The 19,797-nt window shown below is 35.3% G+C and overlaps 1 protein-coding gene across 1 annotated transcript; it reads left to right on the forward strand.

The window, feature by feature from the left end:
* Positions 1–1,000: 1,000 nt before the first annotated feature.
* LOC132863211 (adhesion G protein-coupled receptor F5-like) lies at positions 1,001–18,080 on the forward strand. Its single transcript, XM_060895887.1, has 19 exons — positions 1,001–1,060; positions 2,655–2,749; positions 3,114–3,162; positions 3,274–3,423; positions 4,499–4,669; positions 10,917–11,015; positions 11,424–11,533; positions 11,776–11,840; positions 12,152–12,288; positions 12,597–12,782; positions 12,930–13,130; positions 13,320–13,466; positions 14,182–14,357; positions 14,453–14,623; positions 14,847–16,199; positions 16,331–16,372; positions 16,455–16,514; positions 16,621–16,684; positions 17,013–18,080. The coding sequence occupies exons 1-19, from the start codon at positions 1,048–1,050 to the stop codon at positions 17,087–17,089; spliced, it is 3,366 nt and encodes a 1,121-aa protein (XP_060751870.1). The 5' UTR covers positions 1,001–1,047; the 3' UTR covers positions 17,090–18,080.
* The last annotated feature ends 1,717 nt before the right edge of the window (positions 18,081–19,797 follow it).

The raw sequence follows: 19,797 nt of genomic DNA on the forward strand, positions 1-19,797 counted from the left end.
CACCAAAACAAACACGCCCCTAACCCAAATGGGTCCCACCCCTGTATTGATAGCTCCGACCCACACATACATATGTAACCCAGGCAACTAATAGAAAGAAATGTGTCTTTATCATAGCTGAAGGGAAGAACAATACGAATGCAGATAAACAAACAAACAAAAATGACACACAAGCATAATCATGCAAAGGACGGCATATATTAGTTCTGTGAAACAAAGCAAAACCAACATTACTCACCTATCGAGAAGGAAAAAAGCGGCCTCTGTGTCTTAAGTAAAGTGAATGGCCGCATATTCACAGATTCGAGTTTCCCAAGTCAATAACTCCTGAACTAAATGCTGTTACTAGAAAAACGTGGTTGTAGTTGCCTCTCTACATTACTACGATAGAAAAGAGGTGTTATTTGTGTAGTAACAGCATTTAGCTCAGGAGTTCTCTTCAGTTCTCTCCAGCGCTGGAAAGCTGATCCTAGATTAACATTCCATTTTCCAACATTTGGAATTTCCAACATTTTCCAAATTTTAATTTTTGAAGAACACAATATCTGCATTTTTTTCATTACTACATATTTAATACTGCAATAATACACTTAACAATACTTAAACTGCACTCTTCAGAAAATAAATTAAAAAATTAAAAAATTACAAGCTAAAGAAACACAGCGACAGTTTAGTGCTCTAACACCTAACCACTAAATGGTTCACAAAATTACAAAAGTCCTAATATTTCTTGGTATAATATCAGTATAAATTGTCCCTGCAGACTGCTATTTTGAATTCATATATTGCTTTTAAATTCTGTCACATAATATGGCAGCCATTAATAGTAAATAAGCCAATAATTATGTAAAGTCATGTACAGTAAGTATGCATACTGTACATACTCTGATATTACTTCCTAATACTGTAATTCTATAATAGATTCATTTCCTGTAAAACAATTTTACTGCTTTCTGGTGTGGTAAGAATGTGCTCAATATCTCTTTTATTTCATATGTAGATACATCAAAGTCATACTAGCTGAAGACCAAAATCTGCCTTAGCATTATGGGTAAGAAAGGTAAGTTATAATATTATTTTTTTTTTTACAGCACCTTATTTACTCAATGACAAACCTATCATACTGAGGTCTTGCCCAGTCTTAGACTAGTTTTCTGAATAAGCATGGAGATGCTGTTGTTATATATATATATATATATATATATATATATATATATATATATATATATATATATATATATATATATATATTTTTTTTTTTTTTTCAGGATTAATTGTCTAAACCAGCTTTGAAGGAAGATTTATAATGTATTTCTTTTAGACACTGTTATATGTTAGACATATTTTACTTAGGTCTACTATATCTGAACAGTTAATATAGGAATAATTTATAGTCTATAAGATAATTATTTTGTGTAAGGATGATGTCTCTGTAATGTATACTGTAGCTGGTCAGTGATTATTTATTCATATGTCTAAACCTATTCCAGTGTATTCAGTAATTACATAACACCATGCGAAACACTAGAGACCAAATAGTTAGCTGAAATGTCAGGCCAATGACTCTGTGTGTGTGTGTGTGTGTGTGTGTGTGTGTGTTTATTGTGTTTAGTAATGAGACACATACAACAAAGTATTTCAGATCCTATATATTCCATATAGTCTTATTTGCTTGTTTGTTTCCTAACGTATTAATAATTAATTCTGAATCTATTCCAGTCATTAAATAACGCCTTATGAACCTTAATGACCAAATAGGTAGTTTACACATCAGGCCCTTATTGCAAGTACAGTTAACATTTTCTCTGTGTTTGTGTCTAATGTGTTTATTAACAATGACGATACATAGACCAATGTATATCAACACCTAAATTGATGTGTCCTACTCAATTTGTATTTACCGCTTGGGAAATTTATCTTGCCAAGCAGGTTTAAAGATATTTTTATATCTTTATGAGTGTAGAAGTTAGGACATAACAGCCATAAACAATTAGTTGTTATTCTTCATTGGGAGGGGAGAGCCTATAAACCAGTTTAACTATGATGTGGTTGCTCCGCAATTCCTTTTCGAATAGTCAGATGGCTCAGTCTGCAAGGGAATATTGTTAGAAGATTTTAATAAGATTTAAGAATCTAATCCTATACACCTTTTTTTGTTGTTATGGGAAAAATTCAAATTAACCTAAAAATTTCAGCAGCAAAGTCTTCAGCAACAAAAGGCAGTAGAATCTTATAAGAAATTGCAAATACAGTTTTATATGATTGATTTTGTGTAAACTGATGGACTGTTCTTTAGAAGTATTTAGAGTTCATGATTTCAATATTTATATATGCAAAGTTACTCATATTTAGAGATGTTATGTTTGTGTTTGATTGTTTTGATTTTCTGTAAATCACCTGTGTGTAGCTCTATTCTAGTTAAGCAATATGGCTGCCACTCTCAGAATAATAGAGTGCCACTGAACTCTATTATTCAGTAGGTTAAAAAAGAATTTGATCCAGCAGATCCAATTGTTTTCTTACTATTGTTTCTTTAATATATTAGGTGTTAATAGGTGTTATATGAATGTTATATTTGTATAAAGTTTATCATAAAATAACCCTGCAAGATATATATATTTTTATAATTTCTATTTATACTGTATACTTTACAGGGAAAATATCAAAATATGATTTACCAGGATTTGTTGCCATCCTGCTGTTTCATATGCAAGTGATGCACTCACAAGTGCTAAATGAAATTTCTGAGGTAAAATTTTATTGCTTTTTAGAAATAAAAATAAAGGTAGAATTTTTTCAGACAGCAATAAAAACTCAGGTTCTTACCTCTGAGGGTATGTATACTTACAGGCACATCCTCCCAAGGTTTGATGTGTTCTACATTCTGAGATGCTTTTCTGCTCACCAATTTTCTAAAGAGTGTTTTTTTGAGCTACAATTCTTTGTAAACTCTAGCGATTGTTGTATGTAAAAATCCCAGGAGATCAGCCATTTTGGAAATACTGTCTCTGTATATATTCCCTCATAGCTAAACTGATTTAAACATACTATTATCTGTTAATATTATATAATTATTATGCAACATTACCAAAGCAATAACGTTTAATCCTCAGTTTAGTTACCCAGAGGAACAAATGCCTCTCTTAAGGAAAACACGAGACGGTAAATAAGAATAAATTTTATGTTTAAAAAGAATTCTCAAAATTATGTCTGTCTGTTTTTTCATTTTTATATTTGTCACTCAAATAAACAAAATCACATGATTATTTTCAGTGAACACAGGCATAGTAGAATACATTGTGGTCGTTGAGGTGAATGTGACAGAAGTGATTTTATTTGACCAAATCAATTCATCAGCGAATTCCATCACTCCTTTACAAATAGACAACATCACAAATATCAACAGTTTGGACATTACAGCAGGTAAGGTTTTTTGTTGTTATTTATTTTTTATTTTAGGAAGACTGACTTGCTCCACAAGCTCAGGCGGTGGGCATAAGTTCTCAAGGTCCTAGAGACCTACTGTATGGGCAATGATAGCATCTTGATGACTGGCCGCCATAGACTTCGACTGGGCCAGAATGAGACAGTTGTCTGGGTAATTCAGTAAATCTAAAATAAAAAGTAAAAATTCAGTCCATCTACTTCATAAATGTGCATGGTGAGAGGGTCTGATCAAACGGAAGAACACAAAACTGGTAAACTTCAACCCCAAAGTAAACCTGAGGGACTTCCTGTGTTCTGGCAGAACGCCTATTTGAAAATATTCATCTTGGAGGTCTATTGTCCCAAACCAGTCCTCAGACCTGATCTGTGATGCAATAAGCTTGAGCATCTTGAACCTGAAAGTCTTCAGAGTACAGAGTAAAAAAAAAAAAAAAGCTTGCCAGATTGTCTGTAAGAGGTGTTATCCTCATGCTGAACTCTGTAAACAGTGAAACAGTGTGCTGGCAGGTGCTGACCGAGGCTATAGATCTGTGCATGGAAATGGAGTGGGGCAGACCCCACTGACACCCAAAGCACCAGACGATGCTGGGCAGGAAGTAGAGGAAGGACGGTCCTAGGAACCGTAGCCCTCAGGCATCAGGATTACTTTTTAGTCTCCACCAGGAAGACTAAAAAGTAATCCTGATGACATCAGCACTCACTGCACCACTGAAAAGGCCCTTCCAGGACTAAGGAGCTATTGCTGTCCTTGATCTCTGTTAAATTAAGCTACAAGTGCCTCTCCGTGGAACCTAGTGAAGCCATTGATTGGCCAATGGCATGGGCTGTGTGCTTTATTGCAAATTCATCCATGCAGTAAAATAGCTGAAAGGATAAGGATGAAATACCATCCTAATTAATCAGTAACTACAACAATAGTTATGATAAGAGATATAATCAACAAAAGAACTTACAGACATGAAAAATGAACAGTTAAAAACATCATGTAAGTATAATTAATTATGAATATATAGAATTATCAAATTATATATAATTATTTTTTTTTCCCCAGTGTGCCAGCCACTATTGAATGAATCTCAATACCAGTGCACGTGTGAGGATCAGTATGTTTGGTCCTACAATAACTGTATTACATATAACGCCTGTGATAACCTAAATGAAGGAACGTGTACCTGTATCAGTGCCATTCCCAGTGATGGACAGGTCTGTGTGCCAAAAACTGGTAAGAAAAGCATTGAAAAGTTCTATGAATTCAAATGCCCTCGTTTGTTCTTTCTTTCTTACTTTCTTTCTTTCAATGCTATAAACTCATTGCTATAGATGCTCATTGATACTCATTGTTCAACGCTACAGTACAGATCAATGCTATAAACTTTAGAGTGATAAACATTTACTGAATTTAAGATTTTGAAGTTGTATATGGTGTGTTTGTACACACAAACACACACATATTGTCACGGGCAGGGGAATAAAAACGGACCCAAATGCAGGATAGCTTAACGAAAACAGGATTTTAATAAATAAAAAAACAAATAACATAGAAACTAGGACATCGACTAGACAAGACGAAGACAACAGAGGATTCCTCGCTGCTCAAGGCAACGTGGTTCAACTAAATACTAAATCACAACAATCAGACTCATGAGGAACAGGTGTGCAGAGGCGGGGAGGAAAAGACAAGGGCGGGGCAGACATGTGACACAAGACATAAACAAATGCACATGGCCAAAGTCCAGGCTGAGTCCTGACATATATATATATGTACAGTGGTGTGAAAACGTGTTTGCCCCTTCCTGATTTTTTTATTTTTTTGCACATTTGTCACACTTTAATGTTTCAAATCATCAAACAAATTTAAATATTAGTCAAAGATAACACAAGTAAACACAACATGCAGTTTTTAAATGGTTTTTATTATTAAGGGAAAACAAAATCCAAACCTACATGGCCATTAAAAATCAGGAAGGGGCATACACTTTTTATATGCATATAAAATATAAAGAGATATCTACTCATATATCTATTTGATCATAAAACGTTGATATCCTTGAGATTTTATACAAAAAAGCAAATTTACATTGAAACAATCTTTTACAGTCACAGCTAACAAAACTCTACTCCCACATCCACAGCCATCACAACTACTGTAACAACAGCTAGCACAACTACTGTAACATCAGCCAGCACAACTACACCCCCCATGACTACAACCACCACAGAATCTAGTACGACCCAAGCTGCAAGTATGATTTTAAGCCTTTTTCCTTTTCCATGTTTTTTTTTTTTGCCTTTGACCAAAAACAGTTTATGACACTGATTTATGCTTTGTTAAAAGCTGTTTTTAACTACTATATACATATTAAGGAAAACACGAGACGGTAAATAAGAATAAATGTTATGTTTAAAAAGAATTCTCAAAATTATGTCTGTCTGTTTTTTATTTTTATATTTGTCAATCAAATAACCAAAATCACATGATTATTTTCAGCAAACACACGCATAGTAGAATACATTGTGGTCGTTGAGGTGAATGTGACAGAAGTGATTTTATTTGACCAAATCAAATCATCAGCGAATTCCATCACTCCTTTACAAATAGACAACATCACAAATATCAACAGTTTGGACATTACAGCAGGTAAGGTTTTTTGTTTTTATTTATTTTTTATTTTAAGAAGGCTGACTTGCACCACAAGCTCAGGTGGTGGACATAAGTTCTCAGGGTCCTAGAGACATACTGTATGGGCAATGATAGCATCTTGATGACTGGCCACCATAGACTTTGACTGGGCCAGAATGAGACAGTTGTCTGGGTAATTCAGTAAATCTAAAATAAAAAGTAAAAATTCAGTCCATCTACTTCATAAATGTGCATGGTGAGAGGGTCTGACCAAACGGAAGAACACAATACTAGTAAGCTTCACCCCCAAAGTAAACCTGAGGGACTTCCTGTGCTCTGGCAGAACGCCTATTTGAAAATATTCATCTTGGAGGTCTATTGTCCCAAACCAGTCCTCAGACCTGATCTGTGATGCAATAAGCTTGAGCATCTTGAACCTGAAAGTCTTCAGAGTACAGAGTAAAAAAAAAATGCTTTCCAGATTGTCTGTAAGAGGTGTTAGAATGGAGTGGGGCAGACCCCACTGACCCAAAGCACCAGAGGATGCTGGGCAGGAAGTAGAGGAAGTACGGTCCTAGGAACCCTAGCCCTCGGGTATCAGGATTACTTTTTAGTCTTCTTGGTGGAGATGACAGATCTAATGTCCTCTCTTGCCTGACAGGTCTGGGCCTGGGCACACTGCCCGGCCTCCTTAGCATTAACGGGTGCCACAACACTCGCCCTTCTCTCCGCTCTGAGTGAGCTAGGATGGGTCCAGGTGAAGCTGGAAGACGACCCAGGCTGCTCACTGTAGTGAGCTATAAATTCCCTGAAAACCGCTGACTTGCGCTTCACCTCTTGGTGCCTGTCGACGTCAGCACTCACTGCACCACCGAAAAGGCCCTTCCAGGAGAAAGGAGCTACAGTATTGCTGTCCTTGATCTCTGTTAAATTAAGCTACAGGTGCCTCTCCATTGAATTTAGCGAAGCCATTGAATGGCCTATGGCATGGGCTGTGTGCTTTATTGCAAAGTCATCCCTGCAGTAAAATAACTGAAGGATGAAATGCCATACTAATTAATCAGTAACTACAACAATAGTTATGATAAGAGATATAATCAACAAAAGAACATGAAAAATGAAAAATGAACCATTAAATACATCATGTAAATTACATCATATAAGCATAATTATATATATAAATATATGTATATATATATATATATATATATATATATATATATATATATATATATATATATATATACATATATATATATATAGTAATTATCAAATTATATATAATTCTTTTTTTCCCCAGTGTGCCAGCCACTATTGAATGAATCTCAATACCAGTGCACGTGTGAGGATCAGTATGTTTGGTCCTACAATAACTGTATTACATATAACGCCTGTGATAACCTAAATGAAGGAACGTGTACCTGTATCAGTGCCATTCCCAGTGATGGACAGGTCTGTGTGCCAAAAACTGGTAAGAAAAGCATTGAAAAGTTCTATGAATTCAAATGCCTTCGTTTGTTCTTTCTTTCTTACTTTCTTTCTTTCAATGCTATAAACTCATTGCTATAGATCAGAGGTATTCAACTAAAATTGAAAGAGGTCCAGTAAGATAAAATTTTTTGAAGCGAAGGACCGTTAGATCATTATGTCTAACTAGTTAGTGTGATATATATTTAAGTAGCCTAGTAGTTGTATCAACATCTGCAAGCAATCAATACCTGACTGTCAAATCAAATAAATTCAGTACAATTCAAAAACTTTTTGACAATATTTATTGTCACATAACATAGAACTGAACATATGTATGATTGTAGATATGTGTAACATTCTCTCATTAAATAAAGTAGGGCTACATTTCAAAATAAGAGAAAATAAATAAAATGTGAAAATTGTGTACGTATGTTTAAATAAAGTGCTTAACTTTCCCTTTTATATCCCAGTGAGAGAACTGAGCTCTAGCTTGGCTTGGCAGGATGTTAAACCTGGGCTTGAATGGAGTCAGGGCCGCTCTCATACACATGTGGAGGTGCTCATTAGTGACCCTGGAACCATATTTAGATTTGATTATGTTCATTGTAGAGAAAGCTGCCTCGCAGTTGTATGTAGAGCCAAACATGGTCAGGATGTACAGGGCTACTTCCCTCAGACCTGGGAAAGCTGTCTCAGGGACGCTGTCTTCAGATTTGAGTGGATGTGTTTGTTCAAAACCTTTATGTTTTGTCTCATAATGGCGTTTCACATCGCCACTTTTAATAAGTGTCACAGTTTCTGAACATATGACACACTGGTTTAGTGGGAAGTGGGAAGTGTGAACATAAATGAATCTGTCTATTCTGGATTAAATGCTCTATTTTCGCTGTCCACTTTTCTTCTTTTGGAGAGCGCCATTTGTTCTTTATTCTCTCTTTCTCCGTCTCACTCGTCTGTTTCTCTCCCTTTCTCCGTCTCACTCGTCTGTTTCTATCCCTTTCTCCGTCTCACTCGTCTGTTTCTCTCCCTTTCTCCGTCTCACTCGTCTGTTTCTATCCCTTTCTCCGTATCACTCGTCTGTTTCTCTCTCTTTCTCCGTATCACTCGTCTGTTTCTATCCCTTTCTCCGTCTCACTCGTCTGTTTCTCTCCCTTTCTCCGTCTCACTCGTCTGTTTCTATCCCTTTCTCCGTCTCACTCGTCTGTTTCTCTCCCTTTCTCCGTCTCACTCGTCTGTTTCTATCCCTTTCTCCGTATCACTCGTCTGTTTCTCTCCCTTTCTCCGTATCACTCGTCTGTTTCTCTCCCTTTCTCCGTATCACTCGTCTGTTTCTCTCTCTTTCTCCGTCTCACTCGTCTGTTTCTATCCCTTTCTCCGTCTCACTCGTCTGTTTCTCTCCCTTTCTCCGTCTCACTCGTCTGTTTCTCTCCCTTGTTTTCTACATGTATCGCTATCTTTCTTTCATGTGTAACTTTACTTTAATTCTCTCTCATCTGTCTTGCGCTGTTAAGTCGCAGTGTTTACTTCAGGAATTCACAGACTTGATTGGCTGAGTGGTGTCACGTGGGATCTTAACTCGCATGCAATTGGTCTGTGCATTTCCACTACCTTTACCGTAAAGATTGCAAAAGCTGCGCCTGTGAAAATAGAAGTATTGGACAGCTTCTGGGTCCGGACCCGGACCGCGGTCCGCCTGTTAGTGACCTCTGCAATAGATGCTCATTGATACTCATTGTTCAACGCTATAGATCAATGCTATAAACTTTAGAGTGATAAACATTTACTGAATTTAAGATTTTGAAGTTGTATATGGTGTGTCTGTGCGCACACACACACAAACACACACAGAAACGCACACATTATATATTATGTATATATATATATATAGTGTATATATATATATAGTGTATATATATATATACAGTGGAGTGCAAACGTGTTTGCCCCTTCCTGAATTTTGTATTTTTTTGCACATTTGTCACACTTTAATGTTTCAAATCATCAAACAGATTTAAATTATATTAGTCAAAGATAACACAAGTAAACACAACATGCAGTTTTTAAATGAAGGTTTTTATTATTAAGGGAAAACAAAATCCAAACCTACATGGCCATTAAAAATCAGGAAGGAAGCAAACACTTTTTATATGCATATAAAATATAAAGAGATATCTACTCATATATCTATTTGATCATAAATCTTCTATATCCTTTAGATTTTATACAAAAAAGCAAATTTACATTGAAACAATCTTTTACAGTCACAGCTAACAAAACTCTACTCCCACATCCACAGCCATCACAACTACTGTAACAACAGCTAGCACAACTCCTGTAACAACAGACAACACAACTACTGTAACAACAGACAACACAACTACTGTAACATCATCCAGCACAACTCCTGTAACAACAGACAACACAACTACTGTAACAACAGACAACACAACTACTGTAACATCATCCAGCACAACTCCTGTAACAACAGACAACACAACTACTGTAACATCATCCAGCACAACTCCTGTAACAACAGACAACACAACTACTGTAACAACAGTAACAACAGACAACACAACTACTGTAACAACAGACAACACAACTACTGTAACGTCACCCAGCACAACTACTGTAACAACAGACAACACAACTACTGTAACAACAGACAACACAACTCCTGTAACAACAGACAGCACAACTCCTGTAACAACAGACAACACAACTACTGTAACAACAGTAACAACAGACAACACAACTACTGTAACAACAGACAACACAACTACTGTAACATCACCCAGCACAACTACTGTAACAACAGACAACACAACTACTGTAACAACAGACAACACAACTACTGTAACAACAGACAACACAACTACTGTAACAACAGACAGCACAACTCCTGTAACAACACCCAGCACAACTCCTGTAACAACAGACAACACAACTACTGTAACAACAGACAACACAACTACTGTAACAACAGACAACATAACTACTGTAACATCATCCAGCACAACTCCTGTAACAACAGACAACACAACTACTGTAACATCATCCAGCACAACTCCTGTAACAACAGACAACACAACTACTGTAACAATAGTAACAACAGACAACACAACTTCTGTAACAACAGACAACACAACTACTGTAACGTCACCCAGCACAACTACTGTAACAACAGACAACACAACTCCTGTAACAACAGACAGCACAACTCCTGTAACAACAGACAACACAACTACTGTAACAACAGACAACACAACTACTGTAACAACAGACAGCACAACTCCTGTAACAACACCCAGCACAACTCCTGTAACAACAGACAACACAACTACTGTAACAACAGACAACACAACTACTGTAACAACAGACAGCACAACTCCTGTAACAACACCCAGCACAACTCCTGTAACAACAGACAACACAACTACTGTAACAACAGACAGCACAACTACTGTAACATCACCCAGCACAACTACTGTAACAACAGACAACACAACTACTGTAACAACAGACAACACAACTACTGTAACATCACCCAGCACAACTTCTGTAACATTACCCAGCACAACTCCTGTAACATCACCCAGCACAACTCCTGTAACATCACCCAGCACAACTCCTGTAACATCAGCCCGCATGACTACACCCCCCACGACTACAACCACCACAGAATCTAGTACGACCCCAAGTATGATTTTAAGTCTTTTTCCTTTTCCATTTTATTTTTTTTTTGCCTTTGACCAAAAACAGTTTGACACTGATTTATGCTTTGTTAAAAGCTGTTTTTTAACTACTGTGTTATGCCATTACTGTGATTTTTTTTCGCTATATTATATTATCTGTTTAATTTTTCATTATTGTTATTTCTTTCAAGGTCCCCGCGTACTAAGCCTCTCATTGAAACTAAATCATAAATTTGACTCTGACCTCAACAATAAAGATAGTCCAATATATCAAACATATAAAAATAAAATTCAGAGTTCAGTAAGTATTGCACAATATATTATTTTATAATATTTCATGATTTAATTTATATTCTTCTTCTTCTTCTTCTTCTTCTTCTTCTTCTTATTATTATTATTATTAGTAGTAGTAGTAGTAGTAGTAGTAGTAGTATTACTTAGTAATAAATAAGTATTAATTAGTAGTAGTAATGATATTGATTAGTATACAGTACATTCAGTTTCACTTTAAACTATATAACACTCTGTACTTTTTACACTCAGATTGAAGAAAGCTACAAAAATGTACCTGGCTATCAGCTCAACTCTGCAACAGTGACTGGTTTCAGGTGATAATATTTATTGTAATCTAATATAATTATGCTTTAGCTCTGTTCATCATGCATAGCTCATGCTCTGTTAAAAAAAACATTAAAGAATTGTTAATTAACCAAATTAATTAATTTAGTATTAAAAGTTGTGAATATTAATTAACTGACATTATTTTCATAATGAATTACATATTGATCAATCAATTCAATATTCGGTAGTTGTAGTAATATTAATATTACTCCTTCTACCAAAATAATTGGAATAATCTAGCATATATTCTATATATTTTTTGTTGATCTAAAATTGTTCTGTGATGTGTTTTAAACAGACCTGGCAGTGTGATTGCAGACTTCATTATTACCTCAACAACTAACAATGTTGATTTGGCTTCAGCAAACAAACAGCTTACTACTAATCTCATTAATAGTGGATTCAGTGTTTCTAGTGATTTTCTCAGTCAAAGTGGTGAGTGGACAAAGGAGTCTTATTATTATTATTATTATTATTATTATTATTATTATTATTATTATTATTATTATTATTAGTATTATTATAATAGTTTAAAACTAGAGAGTAAAGAACAGAAGCATATTTATCTTTAATCTTTACATCGGTTTTATTTAGTAACTATTTTCATCACTTATAATTGTTTAGTTATAGTTACTTTTAGTTATTAATTTTATTTTTGAACCATAACTGCAGTATTAATGCTATAAATGTTTAAGGGGGAACGGCGAACAACAACATCAACGATGCATGATTCTTTGTTACAGTTGAAGGAAATCTAACTAACATCAGCGGAAACATATATCCTGGGACAGATCTAAAACTGACATGTAATCCTCCAGAGACAAATGTTATAAACTGGAACCTGAATGGGATTCAGTTAAAGCAGTCAGACAAGTATGTGATTAATAATATTGAACTCACTGTGAAGAATGCCGGTCCCACTGACAGTGGTAAGTCAGAAGGATTTCTGTTAAATTAACATCTTACAATGATCAGAATATTTTCTTTATCTCTCTTTCATACTACTACTACTATAATAATAATAATAATAATAATAATAATAATAATAATAATAAACAGAATAATGTTTTTTTTAGGTCAATATTCATGCATAACAACAGTAAACTCTCTGCCCTATATAATCTGGCAAAGCATTACGATTCAACCATACCCCAATATCCAAGTAACCAGTAATAAAACTGTACAATGTGAGGATACAACAGTCTCACTGCAGTGTTGTGTTCTGGGTGTATATAAGGTGCAATGGGCTGACACTACAACCTGCTCAAGTTCAACAGGTCATACACACACACACAAAACATCCCATAAAATCTATGTGATGTGGTCATGAATACTAGTATAACTGAAAATGTAGACCAAACATAAATAAGGAAAAAAGCCCATGGTTAGAGAATGACATACTATTTAAGAGAAGCTAATAACATTTTGAAGAAAGCTTAACCATTTGTGTTCCACTTTCTCACCAGGAGTCTGCATCACATGTGACTATACAATTAACCCACAGGATTGTCAGAATGGTGTGCAAACAAAACAGTTCAAATGCCAACTAACACAACCTATCACTGATAGTAGTTACAACTCAAAGAACATTGATGTACAAATAAAAAACCAAAGTGAGTAATGATTTATTTTTAAAATTACATTGTCCCCCACAATTATAAGAAACCTAGGAACATCAGGTAGTAATCTACATACTGTATCTTCAATCACATACTGTAATCATTAAGAAGAATGTAAATACAAAAGAAAAATGCATTATTACTAATTATTGTTAATAACTCAACTCATATATCAACTCATATTTTCCAAATGTTTTTTAAACAAATTAATGAATCAAACATAGAAGCTTCTTGATTCATAAAAAAATTAAGATTAGTGATACTTTAACAGATTGCAAAAGTGTATTAAATTGTAACAGTGTAAAAATATTCAGTTTTTATAGAAACTTTATTCTTGGACAGTTTAGTGTAATATAAATTTTATCTTTAAATAGATAAAATTTAATTATTTGCCCAAGTAATTTCCAAACATTATCTTTACAATAAATATGAATTGGCCAAATGTTTGTAATTCAATCAATAAATAAACCAATCAGTCAATTACAAGATATAATACAGTAAAATGTGCAAAACCACACAAACCCTGGCAGCACTACATACTTTATGAAAACAGTGAATGTATAAAAAACTGTATAAATACCCTGAACTGGTGTCAAATGGACTTCGCATTTCCACTATTTATTTTTCGTAGTTATTGGAAATTGTTTTGCCCAACAAACTCTAATTAAAATATGTTCTTACTGTATATTTAATTTTTTTTTTCTTTTAGGATTTGACTGTTCTGATAATGTATTTGGAGCTGGAAATGAGGGAGCAAAACAAACTGCTATCTGTGATGTAAACATGGTTGGCTATAAAGAAGCTCAGTGTATTTCAAAAACATGGACCATTAAAGAAGACAACTGTGTTCCGCTTGCAATTCAAAATTTAAAATATGAAGCTGAGGCAATACATTGTTTTCTTGCTTCTGTGAATGATAACATAAAAAATAATTTATGTAATTTCTGTTTGCTTTTTCATAACAGTTTGTGTTTCTGTAGACTTTACAGATAGCAGCTATCCCGCAGTTTATGGCCAGCCTCAGTAGTAATGCTACATCACAGGCTCAAAACATCACAGGCTCTGCAGCAACCATAACAACAATTGTAGACATACTAACCATCGTTTCAGGTCTCTCACAAACAACTTTTGTCAGTCAAACTATTATGACGGTAAGAAAACTCACCCTGTTACAAGATAAGAAGTTTATTTGCTTTTTGAGGTACAATAATTGGTAATAGCTTTAATATATACTACTGCATTTTATACTATTTAGTAATTTTATGAGAATCAAAACAGTTGTTTCTGCTTTATTATTAGTTAGTGATTAAATATTTCTAATGATAAAATAGATTGCACAGATTTGCTTTGTTTAATAAATATTTCTCTTTTAAGGATTTCATAAAAACAGCAGAGGTCATTGGAACAGATAGTACATCAGGCACTTGGGCGAATTTAAACAATAAAAGTACAACAAGTAGCACCAGTAATAAACTTCTGAATGCTACTGAGAACATTGCACGCAGACTCCCAGATGGCAACATCTCAATAAAAACAAAGTTTACTTCTCTTGAAAAAAAATCCATTACTGCCCCCTTTAATGAAACATTTGGAAAAAATCTCACTACGCATATATACATTCCTGTGACTAAGGCCAATACGTTCCTCACCGTCATAATCTCTTCGGCCTTTAACAACATCTTACCTGTTCGAAATCTGACCAACAATAACAGCAGTCAGACTGACACCAAGATCAATGGAGACGTAGCTGTGATTGAGACAAACTCACTAATTAACAACATCTCTCTCTCTTTCGATGTCATAAATACTACATTGGGAAAACCTCAGTGTGTCTTCTGGAACTTTAATCTTCTGAATGGTGTTGGTGGATGGGACTCAACTGGATGTCAGTTAAAGCATTTAGGGAATGAAAACAAAAGATACACATGTGAGTGCAATCACACAACCTCTTTTTCAATCCTGATGTCACCATTTACGCTGGATAAAGTCCAAGCCATAATCTTAGACTATATAACCTACATTGGTGTTGGCATTTCAATGGGCAGCTTGCTTTTGTGCCTCATTATTGAAATCATCATATGGAAATCAGTGACACGAAATGACACATCCTACATGCGCCATGTCGCCATAGTCAACGTCGCTGTCTCCCTCCTGATTGCGAACATTTGCTTCATCATTGGAGCAGCTGTTGTTAAACAAGAGGGTCCCTGCAGTACAGCGACGTTCTTCATGCACTTCTTTTATCTCGCCCTTTTCTTCTGGATGTTTCTGTCAGCACTTTTGCTCCTCTACCGCACCCTCATGGTCTTTTCCAGAATGACCAGAGGCGCAATGATAGCCATAGGTTTCACTGTCGGCTATGGAGCCCCGTTAATTATAGCTGTCGTTACTGTGGCATCTACAGCTGGAGGCAAAGGATACATTCAACAAGGTTACAATTGTTGGCTGAACTGGGATAAAACAAAGGCTCTCCTGGCATTTGTGATTCCTGCTCTGACGATTGTAGCTATAAACCTCCTGGTGCTTATTGTGGTTCTGTGTAAGATGTTGAGGAGAGGAGTTAATGCTTCTGTTCAGCCAGATGAGAAACATCCCCTAGTGGTCATTGCTAGATGTGTGGCGATTTTAACACCTCTCTTTGGTCTAACGTGGGGATTCGGCATCGGGACCTTGGTGTCACCGAACTTTGGGATTCATGTGGTGTTCGCATTCTTTAATTCACTGCAGGTACTAAAGATATGTTAATCTAATTTTGACTGTAATTCTCATTGCAAACACTTAATATACTAAATATTAATATTAATGCATATATAGTTTTATAATATAGTGAATAGTAAAATATTGTTCTCTCTTTCAAGGGTTTCTTTATTTTGCTTTTTGGAATATTACTGGACAGTAAGGTAGGTGTGATCTAAGACCATGAAACTCTCCTCACAGAAACAATAGAAATAATATTTTAATATTACTTTTTTGCGGTTTCAGGTCCGAGAAGCATTGGCAGGAAAGTTTTCACTGAGGAACTTAAGTTCTGGTCGCACCAGGGTAAATATTGTTGATGGAGTATATACTAGTTCTTTAGAAAAAAAAAACTTTATTCATACTTAAATTGATTTTCTATAAGTCCATGACAGATATATCTGAATTTCAGAGTACGAGTGCAGGACCAACGTCCTCAAGTGGACTTCCTTTCATGCAGAGGTTACGGCAAAGAAGTATGTAACTGAATATTAATCAATAAGTCTCTTTGATCACATTGCATTTGACCAGCTCATTTTTTTTTCATTGTACTGGGTCTGTTGCTTTGAAGATTTGGGTTCAATTCCCAGCACCACCAAGCTGCCACTGTTGGCCAATTGAACAAGACCCTTTTCACCCCCAATTATTTAATTGTTGTAATTTATATTTTTTCTTAATTTTATTATTACTTTTTGAATTTTGTTTTCTTATGTGTTGTATTTATTTAGCTTTATCATGTATCAAGTATGTGAGCATTGTCCTGATAGTGATTAGCGCTGCCATTAATATTTTGGTCTTTTGCAGATGTGTACAATGTACAAGCAAACAGCGGCACTACGGCTTCAACTTCAAACAACTCATATGCACCTATCAACACTTAAGGCAGTAAACCCCTATTACAAGAGCCTGTTTAACTGCTATCATACAGTACATGCATGTTTTAACAAAGTAAATTATGAAATAATTACTGAATAAGAGTAATGAATAAGGAATGAATTAATCAAATGATCTATATAATTTATTACTAAATGTTCTAATTGTGGGGCACGGTGGCTTAGTGGTTAGCACGTTCGCCTCACACCTCCAGGGTTGGGGTTCGATTCCCGCCTCCACCTTGTGTGTGTGGAGTTTGCATGTTCTCCCTGTGCCTCGGGGGTTTCCTCCGGGTACTCCGGTTTCCTCCCCCGGTCCAAAGACATGCATGGTAGGTTGATTGGCATCTCTGGAAAATTGTCCCTAGTGTGTGATTGCATGAGTGAATGAGAGTGTGTGTGTGTGCCCTGCGATGGGTTGGCACTCCGTCCAGGGTGTATCCTGCCTTGATGCCCGATGACGCCTGAGATAGGCACAGGCTCCCCGTGACCCGAGGTAGTTCGGATAAGCGGTAGAAGATGAATGAATGAATGAATGTTCTAATTGTTTTTCTATTTTGTCAAATTAATTCATAATTTTATTAAATATTGCTGTCATTGGCTAAAGCACAACAATAATAAAAAAAAACAACAACAACAACACAGTACTACTAACAATGAATAAATAACTCTCTTCTTAATTATCTTCAATATTTAATATTGTACTCATACACTGTCAGGACTCTGCCCGGACTTTGGCCATGTGCCTTTTTGTTTATGTTCGGTGTTCACGTGTCTGCCCCGCCCTTGTCTTTTCCTCCCCGCCTCTGCACACCTGGCCCTCATGTGTCATGATTATTTGTATTATTTAATTGAGCCGCGTTGCCTTGTGCAGCGTGGAATCCTGTTGTCTTTTGCTGTTGTCCTTGTCTGTTGTTGTCTACGTCCTGTTTCGTGGTTTTTTTAAGTTAATAAATCCTGTTTTTTGTTAAGCTGTCCTGCATTTGGGTCTGTTTTTATCCCGCGCCCCTGACATGCACTGAGATACTGTATGTGATTCCCTCACCTCTAAAGTATGGATTATAGACTGTGATTTTTGATGTTTGTGTTGTAAATACATTTTTTAACAAATGAATTATAATAAATAATATATGGTCTGTGGAACTTAGAAAGTAAGACTATGTATATGCTTCTTTGTTATTTCTTTTTAAAAAAATTTAAATTAACCACTTTACACAACACTATAACCTTCTCTCATTTTATATTTAAAGAATTTTTTTTTTTCTCCTGTGAGTCTCCTCCGGTATCCCAGCTTCATGTCATTCCCACACTTCTTGTTTCGCGGACACCTTGAATTTTCACTTCCGGGATGGTGGCCTTTTTAGGTACTGTATCAGGCACTATACTGTAAATTGCCTACCAGGGCATTGCCACTGTAAGAATCATTAAGATGCAAGACGCTGTATATCCTTATCATATCTGCGTAACAGGGGTCAGAACAGGCAGGCAACATCATACAAGTATATTCAATACATCATCAAAATGGGAAGTAAACTAGAAATAAAATACTAAAAAAAAAAAAAAACAGGAAAACCAGAAATCAAAGAAAAAGAAAACTAGGAAAATCACAGAGAACAAACACAGAATACACATTTAAGTCTCACATTGTACAAAGACAGAAAAAGGCTTCATCTTGAGACACTAACATCACCAATATACACGTTATTCACGAAAGAACTAAAGACAGTTGAGAACATTCATGACATGCTAGATAACAAATGAATCAATGACAAGACAGGGGTGAGGACAATAACCAAATACAATTAAGTTGTGACTGTTGTGAAACAATCCAGTCATAACTGTATAAACATAACATGACAGGAAATATTTATAAACACATCGCACAATGTTATTTATATGGAGATATGACGTGCCTCAAGAGCTGCAGCATGTGCTGGGAATCTGTGACAGTCATGTTGGAACAGGTTTGGGCCTTCAGGTAAATACACTCTACACAAGTCTAGACAACTGCATGCTTTCTAAATTGTAGCATCACGATATAAATGTGAAGACCAGTTATCTACAAAGGTTTTGTAATGTAGTATTATAACCCCTTCAATCAGCCTCATTTAACCATCCACTTGAATTGGATCAAGGAAATAAGACATTACAGTAAATGCTGAGAACAGAAACTGGTCTTGCAAGTATGACTGCGTTTGAGGTGTCAGAGAAATCTGAAAAATGTTAAAAGCTAATAAACCACCTGTTCATGCTTAGTGAGATAATTGTGGGCTGGCTAGAGCCAAGGTAAGATCTAAAAACTACAAAAGATTTCATGCTATATTTCATTTTGTGATTTTAGTAAAACAAATCATGTTTTTGCATTTGTATTTAATGACCAATCAGCATTATAGTTCTAGGTTTCTGCTTGATAAAAGCTGATATTATTAAAGCGTGTTTGTATTCAAGTTTAATTTATTTTATGTATTTACTTTTATTGCTTTTTGTCTTGAATTCTGAGCTGAGGAAATGCAGTACCTGTGAAATGCCATATCATGTAATCTGTAACTACAATAAATAGTTATTAAAGAGGTATAATCAACAAAAGAATTTACAGACAAAAAAGGAATAAACAACTGATTTAAGACAGGAACTATAATGATTGCGTGACTATAATGAATATCTATATATTTTTAAAAAAAATCTTATTTTACCTTCATCTTTAAATCTAATTATGT

The sequence above is a fragment of the Tachysurus vachellii genome, chromosome 20 (assembly GCF_030014155.1).
Source record: "Tachysurus vachellii isolate PV-2020 chromosome 20, HZAU_Pvac_v1, whole genome shotgun sequence".
NCBI classification, from domain to species: domain Eukaryota; kingdom Metazoa; phylum Chordata; class Actinopteri; order Siluriformes; family Bagridae; genus Tachysurus; species Tachysurus vachellii.